Source organism: Ursus maritimus, unplaced genomic scaffold (genome assembly GCF_017311325.1).
Source record: "Ursus maritimus isolate PB19 unplaced genomic scaffold, ASM1731132v1 scaffold_5, whole genome shotgun sequence".
Classification (NCBI taxonomy): domain Eukaryota; kingdom Metazoa; phylum Chordata; class Mammalia; order Carnivora; family Ursidae; genus Ursus; species Ursus maritimus.
In genome coordinates, this window is record NW_024426663.1 from 3,628,610 (window position 1) to 3,650,798 (window position 22,189).

A 22,189-nucleotide genomic window follows, 5' to 3' on the forward strand; every position below is an offset into this window, starting at 1 on the left:
ACACACACACACACACACACACACACACACAGACATATGCACATACACACACCACCTAACCCCTGACCTCATCATCACACTCAGGTCATTATCTTCCGGACGGGCTTCATTTTCATAGCATCTACTGCCCTCTGACATAATACAGATCACTGCCCAGGGGAGAGTGTGTGCTAAGTAAATATTTGCTAAATGAATAAATACTGAATCACATATATTTTCCAGTCTTCTCTTCATTAAAATTTTAAATTATTTTAATAATTCAAGTACATAATTAAGGAACAGGGGTATAGATTTAAGGGGAAAAAAGTCTCTTTAATTCCATAAAATGTTAAATTGAAAAAGACTTCAACGTGTCAAAAACTGTATCACAAGCCTCTATAAAAGGAAAATCATTAAACAGTAATACCGGACGAAGCAAGCTATGTTACTTAACAAGCTATGTGAAATAAACAGTCTTTAAGTGATCCGAAACTAACAGCATGAAGAGAAGACCTAGTTAAAAGTACAATTTTCTCCTGTACGAAGTATTCTTTGTTTGCATGTGTCCAGCATGAAAGCTGTTGCCTCAGACCTGTCTGTCCCAGAAAGACTTCTCTCTGCAAAAATCTTCCTCTCCTGTTCTGGCATCTGCACCGAATTCTGATACAAGCCACAAGTACTTGATTTAAGCTGGCAGGCAAGTCATCTGTCTAAAGTTCAACTTAATGGCTCATTGCCTAACTCACCTGAATATATTCACGAACTTTAATTTCCATTCTGAAAGAAATTTCTTTTTAAAAACAGCTAAATCTGAAGAAATATCAAACTTAACAAGGCAAATAAAGTTTCAAATCACCGTTTAAATGTTAAAGTTGAACAGGTGTCTTTCTTGACTAAATTTTATCAAGCCCTATATTTTACCTCAAATCCTAGCTCTGCCACCCAATATTACTGTTTATTGATTTTCCTTTCATAAAGACTCATGGTACAGTTTTTGATATGTTACAGTCTTTTTCAATTTAACATTTTATGGAGTCAAAGGTGCTTCCTCTTCCTTAAGTCCACACCCTTATTCCTTAAAATATGCAGTTTATTCTAGTCTCTGAAGTCTAGGCTTTACAGCCCAGACAGATAGGAGGTAAGAACATAGGCTCCCAAGCTCTGCGTCTTATCTGTTGTGTTATCTTCTGCAAATTATTTATGATTTTGAGCTTCAGCTTCTCATCCATCACATTGTATGAGGTTAAAAACAACACTAATCTTGTATGGGGTAATTATAATACTTCATAAGAACATGTAAGGGTTAAAAGAGATAATGAATATAAAAAGCTCAGCAAGTAGCTGGTTTCTAGCAATTGCTCAACGAATTCAATGAGTCAGCAAACATTTACTGAAAGCCTACAATGGGCGAGCACCTGTTCTAGGCCCCGGTGCTACAGCTGCACAAACTGTTAAATGTAATTCTGGCTCTCGTGGAATTTTCATTCCACTTAAGGAAGACAGACAAGTAAAAATACATCATATGAAATAATTTCAAGTAAACACAACTGTTGCAAAGAGATAGTAAGAGGGGAAGAGGGGAACAAAAGGTCAGGGGTTATTTCACACAAGGTAGTCAGAAAAGGCCTCTGTGATGAAGTGACACTGGAACAGAAACTGATTCAGTCACAGGCTCTGTGCATATCCAATGTGCTTGCTAACATAAGAAGGATGGTGCTGGGTGATCAATAACCCTTGTTTACAACAATGCCTCACATCTTCCATACCTTTTCACAGGCTTTGGGAAGCAGAGCAGGAGAAATCAGCCTGAAGAGGGTGATGGAGGGCTGGCATGGGCACCCACTAGCTTTCTTATCATGAGAAAGTTAAATAAATCCTAATTCTAGATTGTCTAGTTTTCTGTACTCCTGAAGATAAGAAAGAGAATCCTTTGGCCACTGTGTCCTCCAGTTAGGCATTATATAGATATACTTGTATTTTCATGGATAAGAAAGAAATAAATAGGAAGTGAGCAGTAAGTTGCTATAAACAGAAATTCTATTGAGACCAAAATAGCATTCTTTATGTAGGCTAAAAATGAAGTCTGGCAAGATGGAAATGATATGTTTTACAGCATATTATATGGTCAAAGACATTAACTTCTTACACAAATTAAATCAAGAAACAGATTCCCATTATAAGAGTATAAATAATTTCTCAAAGGAAGATATATAACAGATAATACCACCATAATAAAATCCGTATCAATTTGTTCTTCACTCGTAATTGAAAATTGTCTTTTACAACCTCTGCTTTGTGCTTTTCTTTTAAAAGCATAATATGATTCATTAAATAACTTGCATAACAATATTTACAACAAACAGATAATAATCTGCATATTTCAAATACCAGTTCTTTAGATCAGGTTAATAGTCGGCTAAATAAACTTTAAATTTCTACCTCATAAAACAATCATACATAGCTCCTTAATCTTCTATAGCTTTCAGTCGACAGTTATTTTCATAGCTAGTGCTATATAAAATGATGAGATAATCAGCTCCACAGCCAGTGTTAGGGGTTTGGGAGAAAGAGAACAATTGTCCATGTTAACAGTCCACAGAATCTATTCCATTTATCTAGGCTCGTTTCATGGAAAACTTTATATAGAGAAGGATATAGCTTTATTTGAAATTATGTTTTCTTTTTTTTTTTTAAGATTTTATTTATTTATTTGACAGAAAGAGAGACAGGCAGCGAGAGAGGGAACATAAGCAGGGGGAGTGGGAGAGGAAGAAGCAGACTCCCAGTGGAGGAGCCTGATGTGGGGCTCGATCCCACAACGCCAGGATCACGCCCTGAGCCAAAGGCAGACGCTTAACGACTGAGCCACCCAGGCGCCCCTGAAATTATGTTTTCTTATTCAAGCCCAGAGCTGTACTTTTAAGTGCCTCTTGTATGGCTTTGGTCTCTCAATTTAGACCTGCCTCCGCTAGTAGAAAATGCAAATATTTGGTTGGCTGTAAAATGGGATATCGATATCCCTGAAAACCCAGCTGCATATCTTGTTGACCTAACATGCGTAAAAAGTTTCTTCACTGCACTGAATTTTATTTCATGCTGGAATTATACTGGAATTAAAGTTCATACTTTTACATGTACAGGTAAGGATACAAAACTCCTGTCACTTACAGCGATAGAGGGAGGGTAGTGGTAGAGGAGAGGTTGAAGACAACCCCTACATTTATGGTTCAAGCAGCTAAGTATTTGGTGGTATAGGTTTCCCCCATTATCCAAAAGTTTGCTTTATGCCACTCTACTCTTACAAAAGACTTACATTAGTACCTGTTTTTGCTAACCAAAAGAAATTCAAAGAGGATTTTTCACTTTTGTGAAAATGGTAACTGCTTCTTTGCTTTATGTCATTTTGGCTTACAAAAGGTTTCAGAGGAACACTCTACTTTTGGATAGTGGGGAACACTTGTGCCATTTACTATAAAAGGAAGAACAAATTTTGGAGTTAAAGGTGTTAAATTTAGTTGTAGGTAAAGAGTAGAAAAATCTATTACAAACATCTTTTGGGAAAGACATAAATGGAAGCTAGAAATATAAATTTGTAAGCCTCTGGGATATAAATAGTAAATGAGGCCATGGGAATAGATCACCTTATCAAAAAAAAGAACACCTAGAATTCTGCAGAACAACAGCAGTTATTCATTGATGGAAGAGGAAACATTGACAGACTTCTCTGTTTTTCTGGAGAAAAATGTGGCAACCTGCTTCAAACTAACGGAGAATTTTTATAGGGTTTTCTGAAATTAAAATGGAAATAGCAAATGAAAAAATATAAATGAAGAATGGCCAATCTTATAATTCTAGAAAATTGTGCAAGAAGGCCAATTTCCTAGCCACAGAACTAGTGTTTAGCAACTGACTGTCAAAATCTGTGAAAGCAGGGGCGCCTGGGTGGCACAGCGGTTAAGCGTCTGCCTTCGGCTCAGGGCGTGACCCCGGCGTTATGGGATCGAGCCCCATATCAGGCTCCTCTGCTATGAGCCTGCTTCTTCCTCTCCCACTCCCCCTGCTTGTGTTCCCTCTCTCGCTGGCTGTCTCTATCTCTGTCAAATAAATAAATAAATAATCTTTAAAAAAAAAAAAATCTGTGAAAGCAATGTTAAAGCTCAGCCCCTCAGTAATGACTGAGTAACGTAATGGGAGTACAAATACAGACATTATGTTCTAGACTAACAAAGGATAGTATAACAGTTGTTTTGATTTTTTTTTTTTTTAATTTCTTTAGCAGAATCTGGATTACCCATTAGCAATCTTGGGAATAACACTTGCTTCATATATATCCCTAGATATATAAAAATTGAATTAGCAGATATTAACCTGCCAGGTTTTCTGGCTGTTTATGGCTACGCTGTTCTTCACAGTAGACGGCCTCAAAAAAAAGGGCTCTTGACTAACCGAGTTCAAGTTCTGAAACATCAGAAGTACTCAGAAGCCAAGCCAGGTCCATTGCTCCACTTTGGGCCAAGCCCCATAGGCTTTACCTTAAAAAACAAGCCATCTTCATACCCATTCCTTACCTCACAAATCTCCTAGAGCACATGAAAGTAATGTGTTCTGTGCTAGATCTCAGAGGTGAAAATCACCTAGAACAATCTCACCCAGCTGACGTGACGGCTCCACATAAGAAACTTATGATTTACTGTTTTGGGAAAGGTAGTGTAGTTTTTAAAACTTCTAATGTGTTAAATATATTGTAAAGTTAACATTAAAAATTAAAATTCTAATTTCCTCATAATTGCTGGACATATTCTTTGACTTCTACATCTTAAAATCTTTTATAAACTCAAAGTCTGAACCTTCTAAGGTGTAAAAAAAAACCCAAAAAACCCTCAAGTCTTTTAAGGAAAACTGGGAAGGAAACAAAACAAAACAAAACAAAGAATAGGCCATTTGTAACCCAACAAACACTGAATAAAAAGGCAACCCATCTTAATAAAACCAAGGAAATGCTAGGCTTCCACATTAGTACCAGTGGTAATCACAGAGCCCTTTTGGTTCCAAACTTTTATATGTAATCTAAGAACTCTATTTGTTGTGGTAAATGTTAACTCACATTTAAAATACACACACACATGCACACACATAAATGCACTTACCTTAGGAATAGGATTCAGGAGAACTACACCTGATTTCTTAGTGATGACCTGTTTTGTTGTATAGTGATGGTCTATAAGTTGAGGAATGTTTGAAAAACCAGTGCCTTCAAATCGATATAGATTCTGGAGAAAGAACAACAAAGTAGAATAAATATGAAGACATTGCTTCAGCAAGACTACATTCAGCAATAAATTAAGTTCCACTAAGAAAAACTATTATATGAATATATATAATACTACTGAATGGTTAAGATGGCGAGAGTAAAAATAAATAGATAAAACTCCAACATGCTTAAAACTTTCAACTTTCCATCAAGAAATTAATTTTTATAATGACTAAACATAATTCAAACTGTTAAAAAAGAGGAAAAAAGGAAAAAAATGAAAAACTAACAAAGACCTGGAATGCATTTTGCTAAGTGATAACCAAAGGAAAGAATGCATGAGATACATTTGAGTTAATAAACAAGAAATGCTTTTACATTATGTTTACATATATGTCCCATCTGATAAAGCTTCCAAGATCAAAAATAATGTCAAAAGTTTGAGGCTATTATATTATATGCAATATAATAATAAATATTTGAAGAACACCTCAGATGATCACTATTTCCTACTTATCAATATAGTAGTAGTTGGTATTTTTCTTACGGGGTTATTCATGTATTATTCTTTCACCAAAAGCACCTAATTATTTACACACCACTGACAAAGAATTAAAATGCACAGTGACAAAACTGCAAATATTGGCATGCTCAAATCTTGCACTTTGTGGTTTCATGACATTAGGTAAGTAATATTTTCTCAAACTTTGTCACAACCCCTCTTCTCTTGTCTTCATATTTCAAGTAGACATGCAGGTCAATTATCATATGACTGAATTGATAGCAACAAATTTAGCAAATAAAAAATATCATATTGGCCATACTTTTCAATGCAGGAAGCACTGGAATGCAACGTAATGTAATAAAAACTTCTGATTGTTCACAAAATGCTTGCCCACACATATACAGGTGATGTGTACAGATACCAACATGAATGTGCTAAGAAAACTCTATGTTAAGAAATAAAAACATTTAGGGGCGCCTGGGTGGCACAGCGGTTGGGCGTCTGCCTTCGGCTCAGGGCGGGATCCTAGCATTATGGGATCGAGCCCCACATCAGGCTCTTCCACTATGAGCCTGCTTCTTCCTCTCCCACTCCCCCTGCTTGTGTTCCCTCTCTCGCTGGCTGTCTCTATCTCTGTCGAATAAATAAATACAATCTTAAAAAAAAAAAAAAGTAAGTAACATGATAAAATTTATACAGAATCAAGTTTCAAATCAGCCACTAGTGTCATAACATAATGTCTTCTATAACATTCTGACACACCTCTATAACCAGAGAAACAGTGAATGTAATAATGGGGATTTTCATTTAAGAACCTATCTAGCTTTTAAGTTAAAGAGACTTTTCGGCCATTGACATAGTAATCATGATGGGTATAGACAGTGAGTGATGCAAGCAGCAGTATTTACTTCATGGGACAAAATAAACTGATTTCTAGCAATTATCCTTTAAAGCAATCAGTTCGACATCAGTCAAGTTCTCAGAGTACTAACTGTGCAAAACGAGTTAACTCACTTTCTTAATGATGAAGATAAAGTAACGAATCTCAAAATGATGCTAAGATGACATATGCTTAAAAAGTTCAGCTAAGCCTCAAGCTAAGGTCAAGAGTAGCACAGTCACAAAAACTTTGACGACTTGTTTCTTGATACTTTCAAAATTCCGAATATTGTAATTTGACCTTGTTACAAATCTGTATAAATTTCTTGTAGCTCAGGTGACATGAAGTTTTGGTTCACATACAAATGGATTCTTTTTTAAATTTTTCTATATAGCTTTAGCAATAATACAACACAGAGAATCCAGACTAATCTTTAAATCTGACACTTTTCTTTGGGCTCAGGTTGCTACTAATGATCTCTTAAGTGAATTCGAACAGAAGCAATAAAAAATAGTAATATAGAATAAATTTTTGCAAATTTCTACAAAGATCATTTTGTTGATTGTCATTTGTATTACATGATTACGTATTATGTAATATGTCATCAAAATAAATTATGAATACAAATATAGAACTCAAATTTTGTAAAACAAAAATTATATAGATCCCATAATTGGAATATATCAAAAAAACTCAAAGAATATACATGGAACCCATAAGGTGGTGTTATGAAAACATTTGCTACATCTAGAATTTATTTGAGTTATCACTGTGCTACTTACGAATCAATCATGCATATGGATGAAAAACACATAAAAAAACAGAATCAGATTTTGTTGCTATACATACTTCCGGAGTACTGTTATTATACAAAGAAGTAAGATGCACATAAAAATGAGAAGGGGATTTGATGAATGTATAATCTGAAATAATAGGCCTGCGTAGATTCCCTGGAAAAGAACTGAGAACAAGCAGACTTAAGGAAAAGCAAGCCAACAAGCAAGCAAGCAAGCAAGCTTTCTGAAAGACGCGGCTGAGATGAATAAGCTAAATAAAAAACAAAAGTCTAAATATTTTTGTGGTGAAATACCTAAAAATGAAAATATAAAACATAAGCTCTAGCTTTCTCAAATAAAAATGGCACATGGAATACTTACAAGGAACTCATAAACCAATACACAGGAAGGATTGTTGGAGAGTTTGGGAAATAGTATTAATAAGATTTCTGTATGTCTTTTCCTAGTTAACTTTTATTCATTCTTCAGGTGTTGTCTCAAATTTAACTTCCTTAAGCTTCCCAGTTAAGAGCTTTTATAGCAATGTCTATCTACTTCACAGCTTTATAATTACTACTTTACGGCCTATAATTACATATAACATGTGATCTATGAGCGACTGTGAGCCTCCCTCCTAGACTCTAAGCTCCACAGTTATATCCCTGGGCCTGAAGTACGCACTCAATCAGTATTTCCTGGAAATTAATATTAATGAGGTTTGGAAAGGCTTTGTTTAATTATTAAGAAGAAAGTCTCCTAAGTCTGTAATCGTGTGTCAGGGACACCGAAAATTATGACAGTTCACTTTGACTTCAAGTTACTTATTGCCGTCTCTTGGGTCCTTGAAGGATAGGAATAGTGAAAAAACTCTAAAAATACAACAATAAGGCACAAACTTGGAATCAACCGTCATTCAAACAAGTGTGGGATTTACTCACTTTCACTTAGCCTTCCTTAAGACCCATGGCATGAATTTAAAAATACATGTAGTTCAAAGAGCATAGAGATTGCGACACGAACAGAACAAAGTAAACTTGTCTGGTACACGCAGAGACTAATGTACTAGCTCGAAGTGGAACTTGGCACATAATAGACATCCAATAAATACCTGTTGAATCAATCAATGATTCAATACATTGAGCTACCCAATTTCACACAATAATTACAACCTCCACTTTGGGGTTATTTTTGTTTTATTGACTCATATCCCTCGGCTTAGCACACTACTCACTTAATTAGTATTTCCTGAATAAATGGATAAAGAAATAAAAGATGATGATATGCCATTACATAGAGGATTTTTTCTTTTATTTTAAAATATTTATTATTATGTTGTTATTTTTAATTCATCACCATACCTTATTTCAAATTTTTATTTGAAATATCTTATTTCAAATGTATTTCAAATTCATCGCCATATATTATTTCAAATTTCAATCATCCCTAATTCTGCATCTTTAATATTTCTCTGTTCATGAATTCTACCAATGTCTCACCGACTAGGTTTCAAGTTCACTGAGAAATAAGCCATACATTTTTCAGTTTCATCTCCTTACACTGAATAAGATGGTACTTTGCAAAAATGGATTTTTAGCAAATGCCTGTCATATAAATAAATTAGAGAATTATAACTGAGCACTTTCCCATTAATAATAAGACCTTTCTGGAGCACTTTTGTCTTACTACATGTATATTTGTTTTATCACACACAAAAATGAGGATTTGCTTATATTTACTTATCAAATGTAACAAGGCTATGTAAATCTCTACGAAAATTCTATCAACATTTATGACACAAAATAAACAGTTTTAGGAACAAACTCTAAGTATGTTTAGGTACAAACTCTGTTACATCAAACACCCTAACCAGGCTGGTAACTACGGAACAGGTCGGTGACTAACGCTAGAATTACTCTGAGATTCAGATGCTCCCAGATATGCTTAATATTATCTGGCTTTATGAAATTAATATATTTAGTGTCCAATAAAAAGTACAACCCTTCTTGCTTGAAGAGCTAACACAAAAGATAGATATTCTCTGCCAGAATAGTAAAAAATGTAAAAATTGAAAGTATCTGTGTCCATCTTGATCATTCATAATGTTCACATAATGTTCACAGCATGCAGAGTTTCACTGCATGTTAAAGAGTAACTGTGTGATGCATACCAAAAAAACCCAGCTTCAAAATAATTGCCATCCTACGCTGCAGTTGACAATGTTGCTAAAAATACCATTTGTGATTAATGAATACTTCAGACCTAAACGTATAAATTCTAAAACAACACTTTCATTATTATTTAAATTTCACAAATAAATCTCCTGGAAACCAAAAAGACATTTTTTAAATTAACTTTTCCAATTACATGGATATTTCTTACAAAATACATTTGTATTTTTTCTCAAATAAAGTCATTAATGGTAAAAATGTCTAATATTTGCATAGCACTTTATACTTTACAAAATATATATTAACTGATTTGATTCCCACGATCATGATACAGGCTATTAATCCCATTTCTTTCCAAACCATGGCTCTTCTAAAGTGCAAAACAGGGATGGATTCCGAAGTCTTATGATAACAAGTTCAACACTTTTTTCATATTATTTGGTATTTTTCTCATTTTCTAAAATCTCATCTTTCTTTATGTCTTTCTCTCTTAGGACACCTATCCCCTCATTTATGTACAGCTTTTTATAATCTACTATTAGATTATAAACTCCTTGATTGGACTTTAATAGGCAACCATTAAATATCTGATAATGAATTCCCCCATTTATTGGCCCCTTTCAGGCAACACGCATATGAGGAGGGAAATGGGATAATTTTAGCTCATGGAAGATTTACCCACACAAAATGAAAAGGAATTAAAAACTCTCCCAAAAGTCTAGATCACCTCAAAACTCCTATTTTCAACTGAATGAAGGCATAACATTATATAGTAAGAATTAACTAAATAAAATTAGGCAGTGGAAAACCTGAGGCATTCATAGAAATACTAGCACTCTCATCCTAAATAGAGATCTTTGCAAAATTTCAATGACAGAAAGAAGCTGAATAAAATCTTCAAATGTGGAACCTGCAACAATGTCTTATTTTCAAAATATATTATGCTGTTCATTTTAGTCACTTAAAACACAGTGAAAATATTAAAGACAAGTGATAATTTGCAAGTAGACCCTTTCCTTTTTGTTTCTAAGAATAGCAATTTAAATTCCTACTATTACATTTTAAACTATAAGTGATAATAAGGGAAATACTTAAGTCTTGTTTAATGTATGATGTATTTTTAAAATAGTAACTTTTAGAGCTTAGAAAATAGAGGGAGACATTCACATAAAATTTTAGTTTATACTTTACCTATGACCTTTCCTTTTACAATTCTCATACTGTTTTATAAATATTGCCAGCATGGTCCCAGGTTGGAATAGGGAAGCTTATCTACATCCATAACTTAAAGGCATATACAAATTATAAGAGTTTGCCAAGGAAATGAGGAATGACATATTACTAGAAACTGTAGGTTGGATGTACAAACATAGGAAAATATGATTTTGAAGCTGAAGTCCGAATACTACACAAAAGTAATAATGCTATGAAAATTATAATATACACTTTAATGGATTTATTCCTTTTAACCCATCTGAATGGCATCTTCATTTCAATATAATTTCTAGATGTGAATATATGAAAGCCACTTTATACTCTGAAATGGTTACTTTCATGGTATGTGAATTCCACCTCAAAATTATAGATAGATACATTGATATATACATAGAGAAAGATCTGTAGATACATATCTACCTAAAACCCTCTGATCTTTATCTAATGATAATGGTTCAATCTTTTTGTAAGATAATTAGTATCATTCCAGTACCTGGACATAAACTGAAATCTTAGATAGCCAGCTTGAAATTGCATGCTATTTGAAATGCTAGAGTAAAAAATGACAAATAGAGGCCTTCATATGCCAAAAATATTAAAAACTTCTTAGTAGGTAAAATTAAACAAAATTTTGAGATTGAACATCTGTTCAATGCTTAATCAAGAATATAACAAACTTAAGAAGCAATTTAGCAGTACTTAAATAAACTTCAATAAATTAGTATTAGTAATATGAAGCACTGTGAATAAGTCACTTTAAAAATGTTTCATCTATTTCTATTTATTGTTTATTAATGCCAATAAGCAATAACTTACACATAAAGGGGAGGGAGCCTTAAACCTAAATTAATAATAAAGCTAATTCAACTATCATTGTTCCATTTAGTAAGGAATTTCATCATCCCTATTTAATAACATATTTCTTAAAAATCTTTCACGGTACATTTTTTAAATTTTATTTATTTATTTGAGAGAGAGAGTGAACAAGAGAGAGCACAACCTGGGGGAGGGGTAGAGGAAGAGGGAGAAGCACGTTCCCCACTGAGCAGGGAGTCCGATGCAGGACTTGATCCCAGGACCCTGGGATCATGACCTGAGCTGAAGGCAGACACTTAACTGACTGAACCACCCAGGTGCCCCTCTCATGATACATTTTTGACAGCAATTTCAAGGGCCAGTTTCGGGAGCATAAAATTCGTTATTAAATTTATCCAAAAAAAAAAAAAAAGGAAAAATTGTGATAATCATATTTTTTAATTTTTAATTTAAAATAGCTTTAATGTTCAAGTTTAACTTAAAATATTTTAAATTTTTGGAGCACCTGGGTGGCTCTGCTGGTTAAGCTTCTGACTATTGATTTTAGCTCAGGTCATAATCTCAGGATTGTGATATCAAGCCCTGCATCTGACTCTGTGCTCAGTTAGGAGTCTGCTTGAGATTCTCTCTCTCCCTCTCCCTCTGCCCCTCCCCCTGCTTGTGCTCTCTAAATAAGTAAATAAAATCTTTAAAAATATATATATTAAATGGTTATACATTTAAATTTAATTTAAATTTATAACAACTACTTTTAATTTATAATATCTTAAAATACATATGTCCTTAGTAAGAGTAACATTTTAGTGAATTTTGGCACACTGTACTGAAGGAATTCAGAAAAAAAATTAAGTACTAAGCATAAAATGTTTTGGGCATGTATCACAAACTATTCATCATTTTATTATAATTATAGCATAATAAACTACATCAAAATATACATATAAACTCAATTGGAAACGTACATCAACAAATTGTATGATAAAGTGTCTCCTTTGTCCATCAGAATATACAGAAAGGACATATTCACCAGGTTTCCCATGACTCTCTCGCACCAAGAAGTCTCCTTGTTGTTTTAATAGATCTTGCGCTTCTATTCTGGGAATTGCTCCATGGTACCAGTCCTGTTCTGCCAGGGGCTTCTCACTTACAGGGATCGTATCAGAGAACTTGAGCAAACATTGAGAAAAAAAACAAATAAATAATACATTAGAGAAAACAGGAATTCTTCCTGGTAAAATTCATAGCAATTATATATACTTCTTACAGAATTTCCTCTTTTTAATCAACCAATTAAAAGTTTTGTGATGAATCTGAATTTTTCATAATTTTTAAAGAATATATCTCTTGGAACACTGGTGCTGAAGTTTAGCTCAAATACATATCTTTCAATACTTCAAGTTTATATTCTATCATATGTAGATGCACACAATACTAGCATTTAGTGTTAGAATTTATAGTCTTATTCACCATATTATAAAAGAAATCCACATATTTGACATTTGCCAACCAGAGAATTATGATAAAAGGGAGTATTATCAGAGAAATTGTCACAAAACAATTTCATTTTTATTTAAATTAAAAGTTAATTATTTTTATGGAATAAACTTTCAAGGACACAGGCTGTAGAATGCCCATGTCATATGTTCCAGAAGCAATATCTAAGGCTTCATTTGATGCTCCCTTGCTGCTGTGCCTTCCCATTCTTACTCTCATTCCCCTGACTGGCTTAGACATTACCACTGCCACACGGCTGGTCCTGATCCTGCACAGCAAAGGCCACTAAAGCCTCAGGAGAAAGAGCATCACTAGAAATCACCAACACAAAATTATAAACATGTGGCAAAAACAAGAGAGGACTATAAACCACAACCATGGCAGGAAAAGCAGATTATCTGTTATTTTAGGAGGCCACATGCTAATACCAAATAACAGATAACTAAGGAGAGAGTTACATGTCCATGAAAGGTTTCTAATTGATGATAGATGTAAGCACATTTTCTAGCTATAAGTAAAAGTTTATTTTTATCATCCAAAGAACTAAACTGCCCCAGATGGTTAAGAGTACTGTATGGGTAAGGTACAATAATGTGCACTAAGTCTTAAGATAGTTAGAATATAATATGCACAATGTCTCATGAGAAAGTAATTTATAAATTGGAGAAATTAGAATTAATAATAAATGAAAGGTAAATATTCACACATACGGTTTCTCAGGCTGATGTTATGAACTCTACATAGGGACAAAGTATGACATCTTTGTGGTAAATGAAAACTAGTTCTGAAGATAGCCTTCACTGTTTTGTACCACTGAAGAGGCCCAAAACTTATAGGTCAAAGTTCCATTTTACATTATCCAAAACCCATTCTATTGATTTAAAAAAAGAACCTTGAAAAATCCCAAATGGATTTCAAAGAAGAGCTCACATTTTAGTTTCTCCTTCTTCCACTTACCATACACTTAATTCCTTAATTCTAAACATGGTGTGACTTACACAGAAATTTTTTGCAAGCTAAATAAGCTTTTCCTTTAGCACTAATTATGATAAATACAATATTTCAAAAATGTTTAATCAGTGCTCCCAAAAATGGATTTAAAGAACAAATTACATAAAGAACCAGTCACAAGTATGAGGTAAAAACAAATGCATAATCCACACAAAATTAAATTTTTGTGTAAACTGATAGTTCATAATTCTTAAAATAGGTTGTCAAAATTATTAAATATATCTTTTCCAAAATTTTATTACACTGTATTTCACTATAACAAACACCAAATTTTTTACTACAATACAAATATTACCAAGCGTTGCCAACGGCAAAAGTGTTTTATTGATTTTTTTTTCTGACCAAAAAAAATCAATAAAATAAGAAATTCAATGTCACCTCCTTGCAAAGAACTTGTTTTCATCATTATCTTTCAAGAAGGTCTACATATTAGAAAGGCGTCACAAACAAGGATGTCATGGCTTGATTTCTTGTCCTATTCAACCTATCTTCCCAAATGTTGATTTATTTAGAACAGTAAAATGCAGAGCCTGGAGAATTCATTACATCAGAAGGGCATCTAAGTACAAAGGCTCAGCTAACACCGAGAAATTCATTTAAGGATTTGAATGTGAAGAATATGTTTGGGGGAAAAAATCACCCTGCAAGAACATCTGTATTTGTTTATTTGTTTGCTTTATAAAAGAAGTGAATGGGAAGGAACTTACTTTACTAAATCACAGGGATTACACACTAGTTCTTCGGTTTTACTAGTTTCTTTGAAATAGACATCTGATACCGTTATAAAGAATAAGCTGGGGGTACCTGGGTGGCTCAATCAGTTAAGCTTCCAACTCTCAACTTCGGCTCAGATCATGATCTCAGAGTTGTGAGATCGAGCCCAGTGTTGGGCTTTGCACTCAGTGCAAGTCAGCTTGTCCCTCTCCCTCTGCTCCTCACTTCTCCCACCCCGGCACCATGTCCCCTGAGCATGTGTGTGTGCTCTCTCTCAAATAAATATGATCTTCAAGAAAAAATTGTGTAAGCTGAACAGTTTATGAGTGTATCCGTGTATACATGCGTGTACATACATACATACACAGGGAAAGGCCCTACATATGCCCTGTCTGGGTCTATCAGGTTTTACAGGGACTTTATAAGGACTTTGCAAGCATTGGAACATTTTATTAACACAATTTCAATTAAATTCCAACACAATTCTGCAAGCTTGTTAGTAATAGAATGTAGAATGCATCAGCAACAAAATCCAACATCCCAAGAGCCATCATAATTACATCAAAAAGAAAACGAAGCTTTTTACCTCAAATATATATCTTTCTAATCCTCAGTAGGGAAAGATTTTTCCTTGTCAGTAAGTTATCTAAGATTTTTGCCCAAGATATGGGGGGGGGGGAGGGGTTTCTTTTTTGAAGTTATAGCTAATCTAACACAGTAATTATATTTAATAAGACAAGCTTCCCTGATTGACTGGGCTAGCTGTTCAGTTATTTTCCTGGGCCTTGTTCTTAAAGAACATTCCAGTAAAAACATATTGGGCTTAGTGAAATAAAAAGATTCATTTAAGTGAAAAGGCAATGAGGAGTCAATACTAGAAAATGAAAATATTTTGGGGGGGAATAAGGGCCTATCTTTTTTTCTTACCCTAGTTCAGACTAATTTCCAAATATGTAATGAAAATCCGTACGACTTCACTTACTTTTTTAAAAATATTTATTTATTTATTTATTTATTTGAGAGAGAGAAAGAGAGAGTGCACACACTCAAGCAGGGGGAGGGACAGAAGGGAAAGGAGAGAGAGAATCTCAAGCAGACTCTGTGCTGAGAGGAGAACCCAATGTGGGGCTCCGTCTCACAACCCTGTGATCGTGACCTGAGCCAAAACCAAGAGTTAGAAGCTTAACTGACTGAATCACCCAGACGCTCCAATTTGTGTGCCTTTATTGCAAATATTTCAGTGCAAGATGAACTCCTTTTTGAGAGGCAAAAAAAAAAAAAAAAAAAAAAAAAAGTTAAAAAAAAAAAATCAGGGGCACCTGGCTGTCTCAGTTGGTAGAGCACGGGACTCTTGATCTTGGGGTTAGAGATTCGAGCTCCACATCGGGCACAGAGATTACTTTAAAAAAATAAAATCTTGGGAAAACCTCGGTGGCTCAGTCGGTTGAGCATATGACTCTTGATTTTGGCTCAGGTCATGATCTCAGGGTCCTGGGATCAAGCCCCATATCGGGCTGTGTGCTCAGCACACAGAGTCTACTTAAGATTCTCACTTTCCCTCTCTCTCTACCTCCCCCACTCACTCACACTTTCAATCTAAAATAAATACATAAATAAGTAAATAAAATATTTTTAAAAAATAGTAATAAAATCTTAAAGAAATCAAATTCTGGATACTATTAATATCAGGCACCCAAATAAGAAACTATTAAAAAAAAAAAGAAAAGAAAACAACTTGGAAAACATATAAGTAAACCTCTCAAGGAGCTTGAACAAGCTAAATAAAACTTCACCACAAATATAAAAATTTTTAATAACCATAAAAATGACATTTAATTCTCTTTTCTATTCTTATATAAATTTAGTCATTAATAATCTAAGAAAAGAATTATTTCAAATCTAGTTTAATATTATACTGGAATGAGACTAAGTAATTTGGGATTTTAAACATTTCTAAAAATTCCATAAAGACCTCTTTAAATTTAAAGCGACATATCACTGGAAAATTTTAGATTAGTAATCAAACATCATACAATCAGAAGTAAGAGAATCACTTACTTGCAAAAGGTTGGAATAGGTCTATTGAATAGGAATCTGGCTTTTAGTAGTAAAAACTATTTTCAGTGAAAGGAAAATGTAACCATAGGAGAAAGCATATTTTATTCCGTTTAGAGTTTGATGGTTGAACAAACGTTTAACATAAAATGAGAATATGAATAATAATATTCTTCCTGCTACATTTTTCCAAATTTCTAAATAACCCCATCTTGAATTTATGAAATGAGTTAATTCTTAAAACAATGAAAAATAAAAAATATTCTAGATATTTGATCTTCATGATCATTGCCTCAGTCTAGACAAACAGTACGTAAATTAATTAGAGCACTGGTCTGTCTTTAAGAGGCACTAAGGCCGGGGCGCCTGGGTAGCGCAGTCCTTAAAGCGTCTGCCTTCGGCTCAGGGCGTGATCCCGGCGTACCGGGATCGAGTCCCACATCGGGCTGCTCCTGGGAGCCTGCTACTTCCTCTCCCACTCCCCCTGCTGTGTTCCCTCTCTCGCTGGCTGTCTCTCTGTCACATAAATAAATAAAATCTTAAAGAAAAAAAAAAAAAAAAAGAGGCACTAAGGCCTATCTGTAATTCTATAAATTCTAACGTTTTTAGCAATAAAGTAGAACTGATCATTTTTTTAAATTACTGATACCTTTAACCAAAACAACGATATTTCATCTACTATTCCTTTTCCACAGTGAAACTAGGAACAAAACCCTTATTCATAAATTTCTTGATTAACAATTTGTTGTACTTTTTAAGAACCTGAGTTTGTTTAGTCTTTAGCTAATAACTGTTGTCCAGCATAATAACTAGTCAGAATTACATTCTGATCAGAGACTTGCATTTTCATGCAATTCTTTCCAAAACTTTACCTAAAAAGATAGACAAGTAAGCCAAACTTGAATAATACCTTACTTCCACAACTTCCCATTTCCTTGATTGGCTTTTGGTGTACCTTCTTGGATCTCTCATAAGAGACACTATCTCTAGCAAACTATATTTTCTTAAAGGTCTTTTGGTTTTGGTTCTCTGTTTCTTCCAATAAGTGATCTCCTCTGGCTTTAGTGATTTTTTTTTCCTTGCTTCTTTAGTTCCCTTGCTCTTCTCTTTATTAATAATCTATTTCTTTTTCCACTTTATTATTTTTATCCATTTACTTTTTCCAATTGTACTTGTGACTCTAATTCATTCTCTCTCATCGGATCATTTCACTGCATGTTTTCTACAGTTTTATTTTTTCAGTAGCAAATATTCTTTCCTTAAGCTCATACAATATTATATCTAAAATGTGCCACAATATCAATAATAACACATTTTAGTCAACTAACTGTATTCAGTGTTAATTTCATGTTACACATATCAACTAAAACTATTACCAGGTCATTCTAAGGAGTCATATCTTAATAAATTTAAACATTTGTCAGTAAGTTGAGATTTCCGGTGAAGAATACAATATCAGTTTGACATGACCAGATCATTTGTTTCAAGCATTTGATCAAACATGTGAAAGAATAGATGTGCTCTCTATATAGTGAAATTATAGGTTACAGAAAATAAATCCAATAAGCCTTTCTTAAAAATTATATGTGATAATGCTAATGATTCAAAGCTAGCAATTCTGAGAAAAATATTTAGTTTTCCTAAACATGACTAACTAGGCAGGAGAATTCAGTGTATGTATGGTAGTGAGATGATTCAAGAATTTTTATTTTTATTTTCCCTTATTTCTCATTTTTCTATATCTTAGTGTCTGGGGAGTGGGAATGGCTAGAAGGAGGGGAAGTAAGTTAAAACCTTAAGAATAAAGGAAGACAACTAAGGTTTAAAATACATAGTGTTTAACCTAAATTTAACAACATGCCTTGTTAAAGGAAGTACAAGGCTGCTCTGCTAGGCTTGAAGGAGAACACTAAAAACCACAAGCAGTTTATTATGTTATGCATGAAAAGAACTACATTTCCCTATGCCAATGGTGGAAGCCAAGCATTAGAATAATAACATTACAATGATGTACAACTTAAACATAGCTGAATTATAATTTTCTAATTTTCTAAAAAGGAAAACCAGCAAATCTTATTTACTATATTTTTTTATATAATAGAAGCATATCTTTATTTTCCAAAATTTTTATTTTCTGAATTCTCATACAAAGTAATTCTAAAATTGAAATAACATATATGCCAATACGGTATAGAAAAATATGAATTTTAAGGAAATAAGAGTTGAACAATTTTTTTTTTCAAGTAGGCTCCATGCCCAGCATGGAGTCCAACATGGGGCTCAAACCCACCACCCTGGGATCAAGACCTGAGCTGAGATCAAGAGTCAGATGCTTAACCAACTGAGCCACCCAGGTGCCTCAAGAGTTGAATAATTTAATAATTTTTCTGAGGTCTTGAGAACAATTATTGGACCAAGATTTGCTTTATTCTAGTTTTAAAGAACATTTTTCAAAGAGTGCTACTGTTAGAAAGGTGTTATCATTCCATAGAACAGTGATACCATAGTACTCACAAGGGATTGTAAGATGGAGCAAGTTGTTTGCTCAACCGCTTACTACAGAAATTCTGCAGTAAAACACTCTGAGAAAGGAAAGTATTCTTGATATGATTAGAACAGATCTCATTAAATAGAATGTGGCTTGAAAGACTTTCAATGGAAATGGACATGCATGATTACCAGTAAGCTTCCAGATTATGCAATTAATCCTAACAACCCTGGTGCTGACTTCAGAAGTGGTCTCTGAGAAATAGTTCTCAAAGCAAAATTATAACCTCCTGCAGCAGAGGAAGATGCTGGATGTGGAGTAGTTCTCAGAGCCCAGAGGTACTAATGAAAGGTTATTTAAGGCGTTTAGTACTTTGAGAAAAAGAACACATTCTTAGAGCTATTCAAACATATTTTAAAAACCACTCAGATCATAACAATAAATATTAAACATCAACCATCAGATGCTAGATTGGATTAAAGCCGAATTCATGTATCATCTAATTACCTTACATTCTCCCTTCCATCAAGACTGTTGATCAAAGTATTCCATGAGACTGTCTTCAAATAAGCTCTACATTTTAGCCACACTATTAAAAATGTTGAAATAAACAGCTATGACAAGTCCAATGGGAATAATATTAATTCTAGTTTCATTTCCCTACGTATAATGCAAATAATTGCCTTATTTTATTTAAAAAAATATGCTTTAAAGTTCCAATTTTTACATGTTTGTTTGAATAAAGAAACAGTGATTTCATAGTCATTGCTTTTTTAAGATTTTAAATTAAATATGCTTCCACATACAAAAGAATGGATCTGGAACTCTGTCGTGCACCATATACGAAAAATTAACTAATAATGTATAAGCTAAAACTATAAAACATTCAGAAGGAAATGAAGGTGAAAATTTGTATGATCTTGGATTAGATGATGGTGTTTTAGATATGACAACAAAAACATGTGCCATCAAAGAAAAACAGATAAGCTGGACTTTGTCAAAAACTTTTGTCAAATGACATTATCAAAAAAGTGAAAAGACAGTCCATAAAATGAGAAAAAAAAAATTGCAAAGTATGTATCTGTTAAGGGCCTCCTATCCAAAAAATATAAAGAACTCCTATAACTCAAGAATTAAAAAGCAACCAATTAAAAAGTGTTCAAAGAAAAGGAACAGTCACATCTGAAGGACATATACAAGTGGCTAATAAGTACATGAAAAGATGCTCAACATCAGTAGTCATTAGGAATATGCAAATAAAAGACATATCATTTCACATCCACTAGTAATATAATTTAAAAAAAAATGGAAAATAACAAGCATTGACGACATTGTAAAGAAATTAGAACATTCATATACTACTCGTGGAAATGTAAAACAGGGCAACTACTGTGGAAAAATGTTTGGCAGTTCCTCAAAAACTTAAACATAGAATCACCATATGACCCAGCAATTTCCAAGTATAAAACAGAGAGCGCTGAAAATGCATGTTCACGTAAAAACTCGTACATCAATGTTCACTGCAGCATTATTCATAATGGCCAAAAAGTGTAAACAACCCAAATGGCCATCAGCTGATGAATGGGTAACAATATGTGATAAATTCATAAATGGAACATTATTTGGTCATCAAAAGGAATGAAGTACGTCACATGCTACAACACAGATGAACCTTGAAAACATTATGCTAACTGGAAAAAATTAGACACAAAAGGTCACATATTATATGATTCTATTTATGTGAAATGTCCAGAATAGGCAAATCCTTAGGGATCAAAAATGGATTAGTGATTGCCAGAAAATGGGAAAAGGAGGGAATTGAGACTAACTCCTACTAGGTATGGAGTATCTTATTGGGGAGACTGAAATGTTCTGGAAGCAGATGGCTGTACAACATAGTGAGTATACTAAAAACTACTAAGTGTACAATTTAAAATGGTGAGTCTCATGTTACATGAGGTATATCACCATAATATATTTTAAATATGCTTAACTATGCCATTTTGGCAAGTTTATTTTATTTTCTTTTTTTAAGATTTTATTTATTTATTTAACAGAGAGAGAGACAGCCAGCGAGAGAGGGAACACAAGCAGGGGGAGTGGGAGAGGAAGAAGCAGGCTCCCAGCGGAGCATGGAGCCCCAATGTGGGGCTCAATCCCAGGACCCTGGGATCACGCCCTGAGGCGAAGGCAGACACTTAATGACTGAGCCACTCAGGCGCCCCTGGCAAGTTTATTTTAAACTTTTTATAGAGAAAAAATTGTCTAGAGCAATAAAAAAAATTATATTTTACATTTACCAAATTAGAATACTCTAAAAAATACTATATTGTGTCAAAAAAATTTTTAATTATGATTAAGTAGTCTCTACATTGTATGCTTCTTAGATTATCATACTTAACACCTGAAACCTTCACATTCCTATTAAGACCCAAGACCTCAGTTACCTGTGTATTTGAGGGAGAAACCCCTTCTCCAAGTAGGATACTAATGATTTAGAGAAAAAGCTGTGAACATTTATTCATAGTGAACAATAGTGTCATAAACCGCAGACTGCCTCAGTCTTTTTGGTTCATAAGATTTCTAAGTAAATCAGGAAATACCAAAGAGCACTTAACTAATGGAAGTAATGATCGCCTTCAGCATGAAGATACAAATAGACCAACTGGGCCTTGAGGAAGTGAACATTTCTAGAATTCTCAGTTACAAAGGGAACATTTTCTTAGAAGAAACGGGTATTTCATAGCTTTGAGGATGTTGGTAATTTATGAAAAATAGATCACAATGTATAATTGAATGAGGTACATGCTTTGTGGGAAAGGCACTTCAATTCCTTT

The 22,189-nt window shown here is 33.8% G+C and overlaps 1 protein-coding gene across 7 annotated transcripts in view; it reads right to left on the minus strand.

Annotated features, from left to right (window-relative positions):
- Positions 1 to 22,189, minus strand: part of FER (FER tyrosine kinase) — a 424,607-nt gene that overhangs the window by 212,227 nt on the left and 190,191 nt on the right. For all 7 annotated transcript variants that reach the window (XM_040621988.1, XM_040621989.1, XM_040621985.1 and 4 more), the window contains 2 exons: positions 12,553 to 12,756; positions 5,127 to 5,249 (listed from right to left, as the gene is read on the minus strand). In XM_040621988.1, coding sequence (XP_040477922.1) covers positions 5,127 to 5,249; positions 12,553 to 12,756 — 327 coding nt within the window. The remainder of the gene's footprint in view (positions 1 to 5,126; positions 5,250 to 12,552; positions 12,757 to 22,189) is intronic.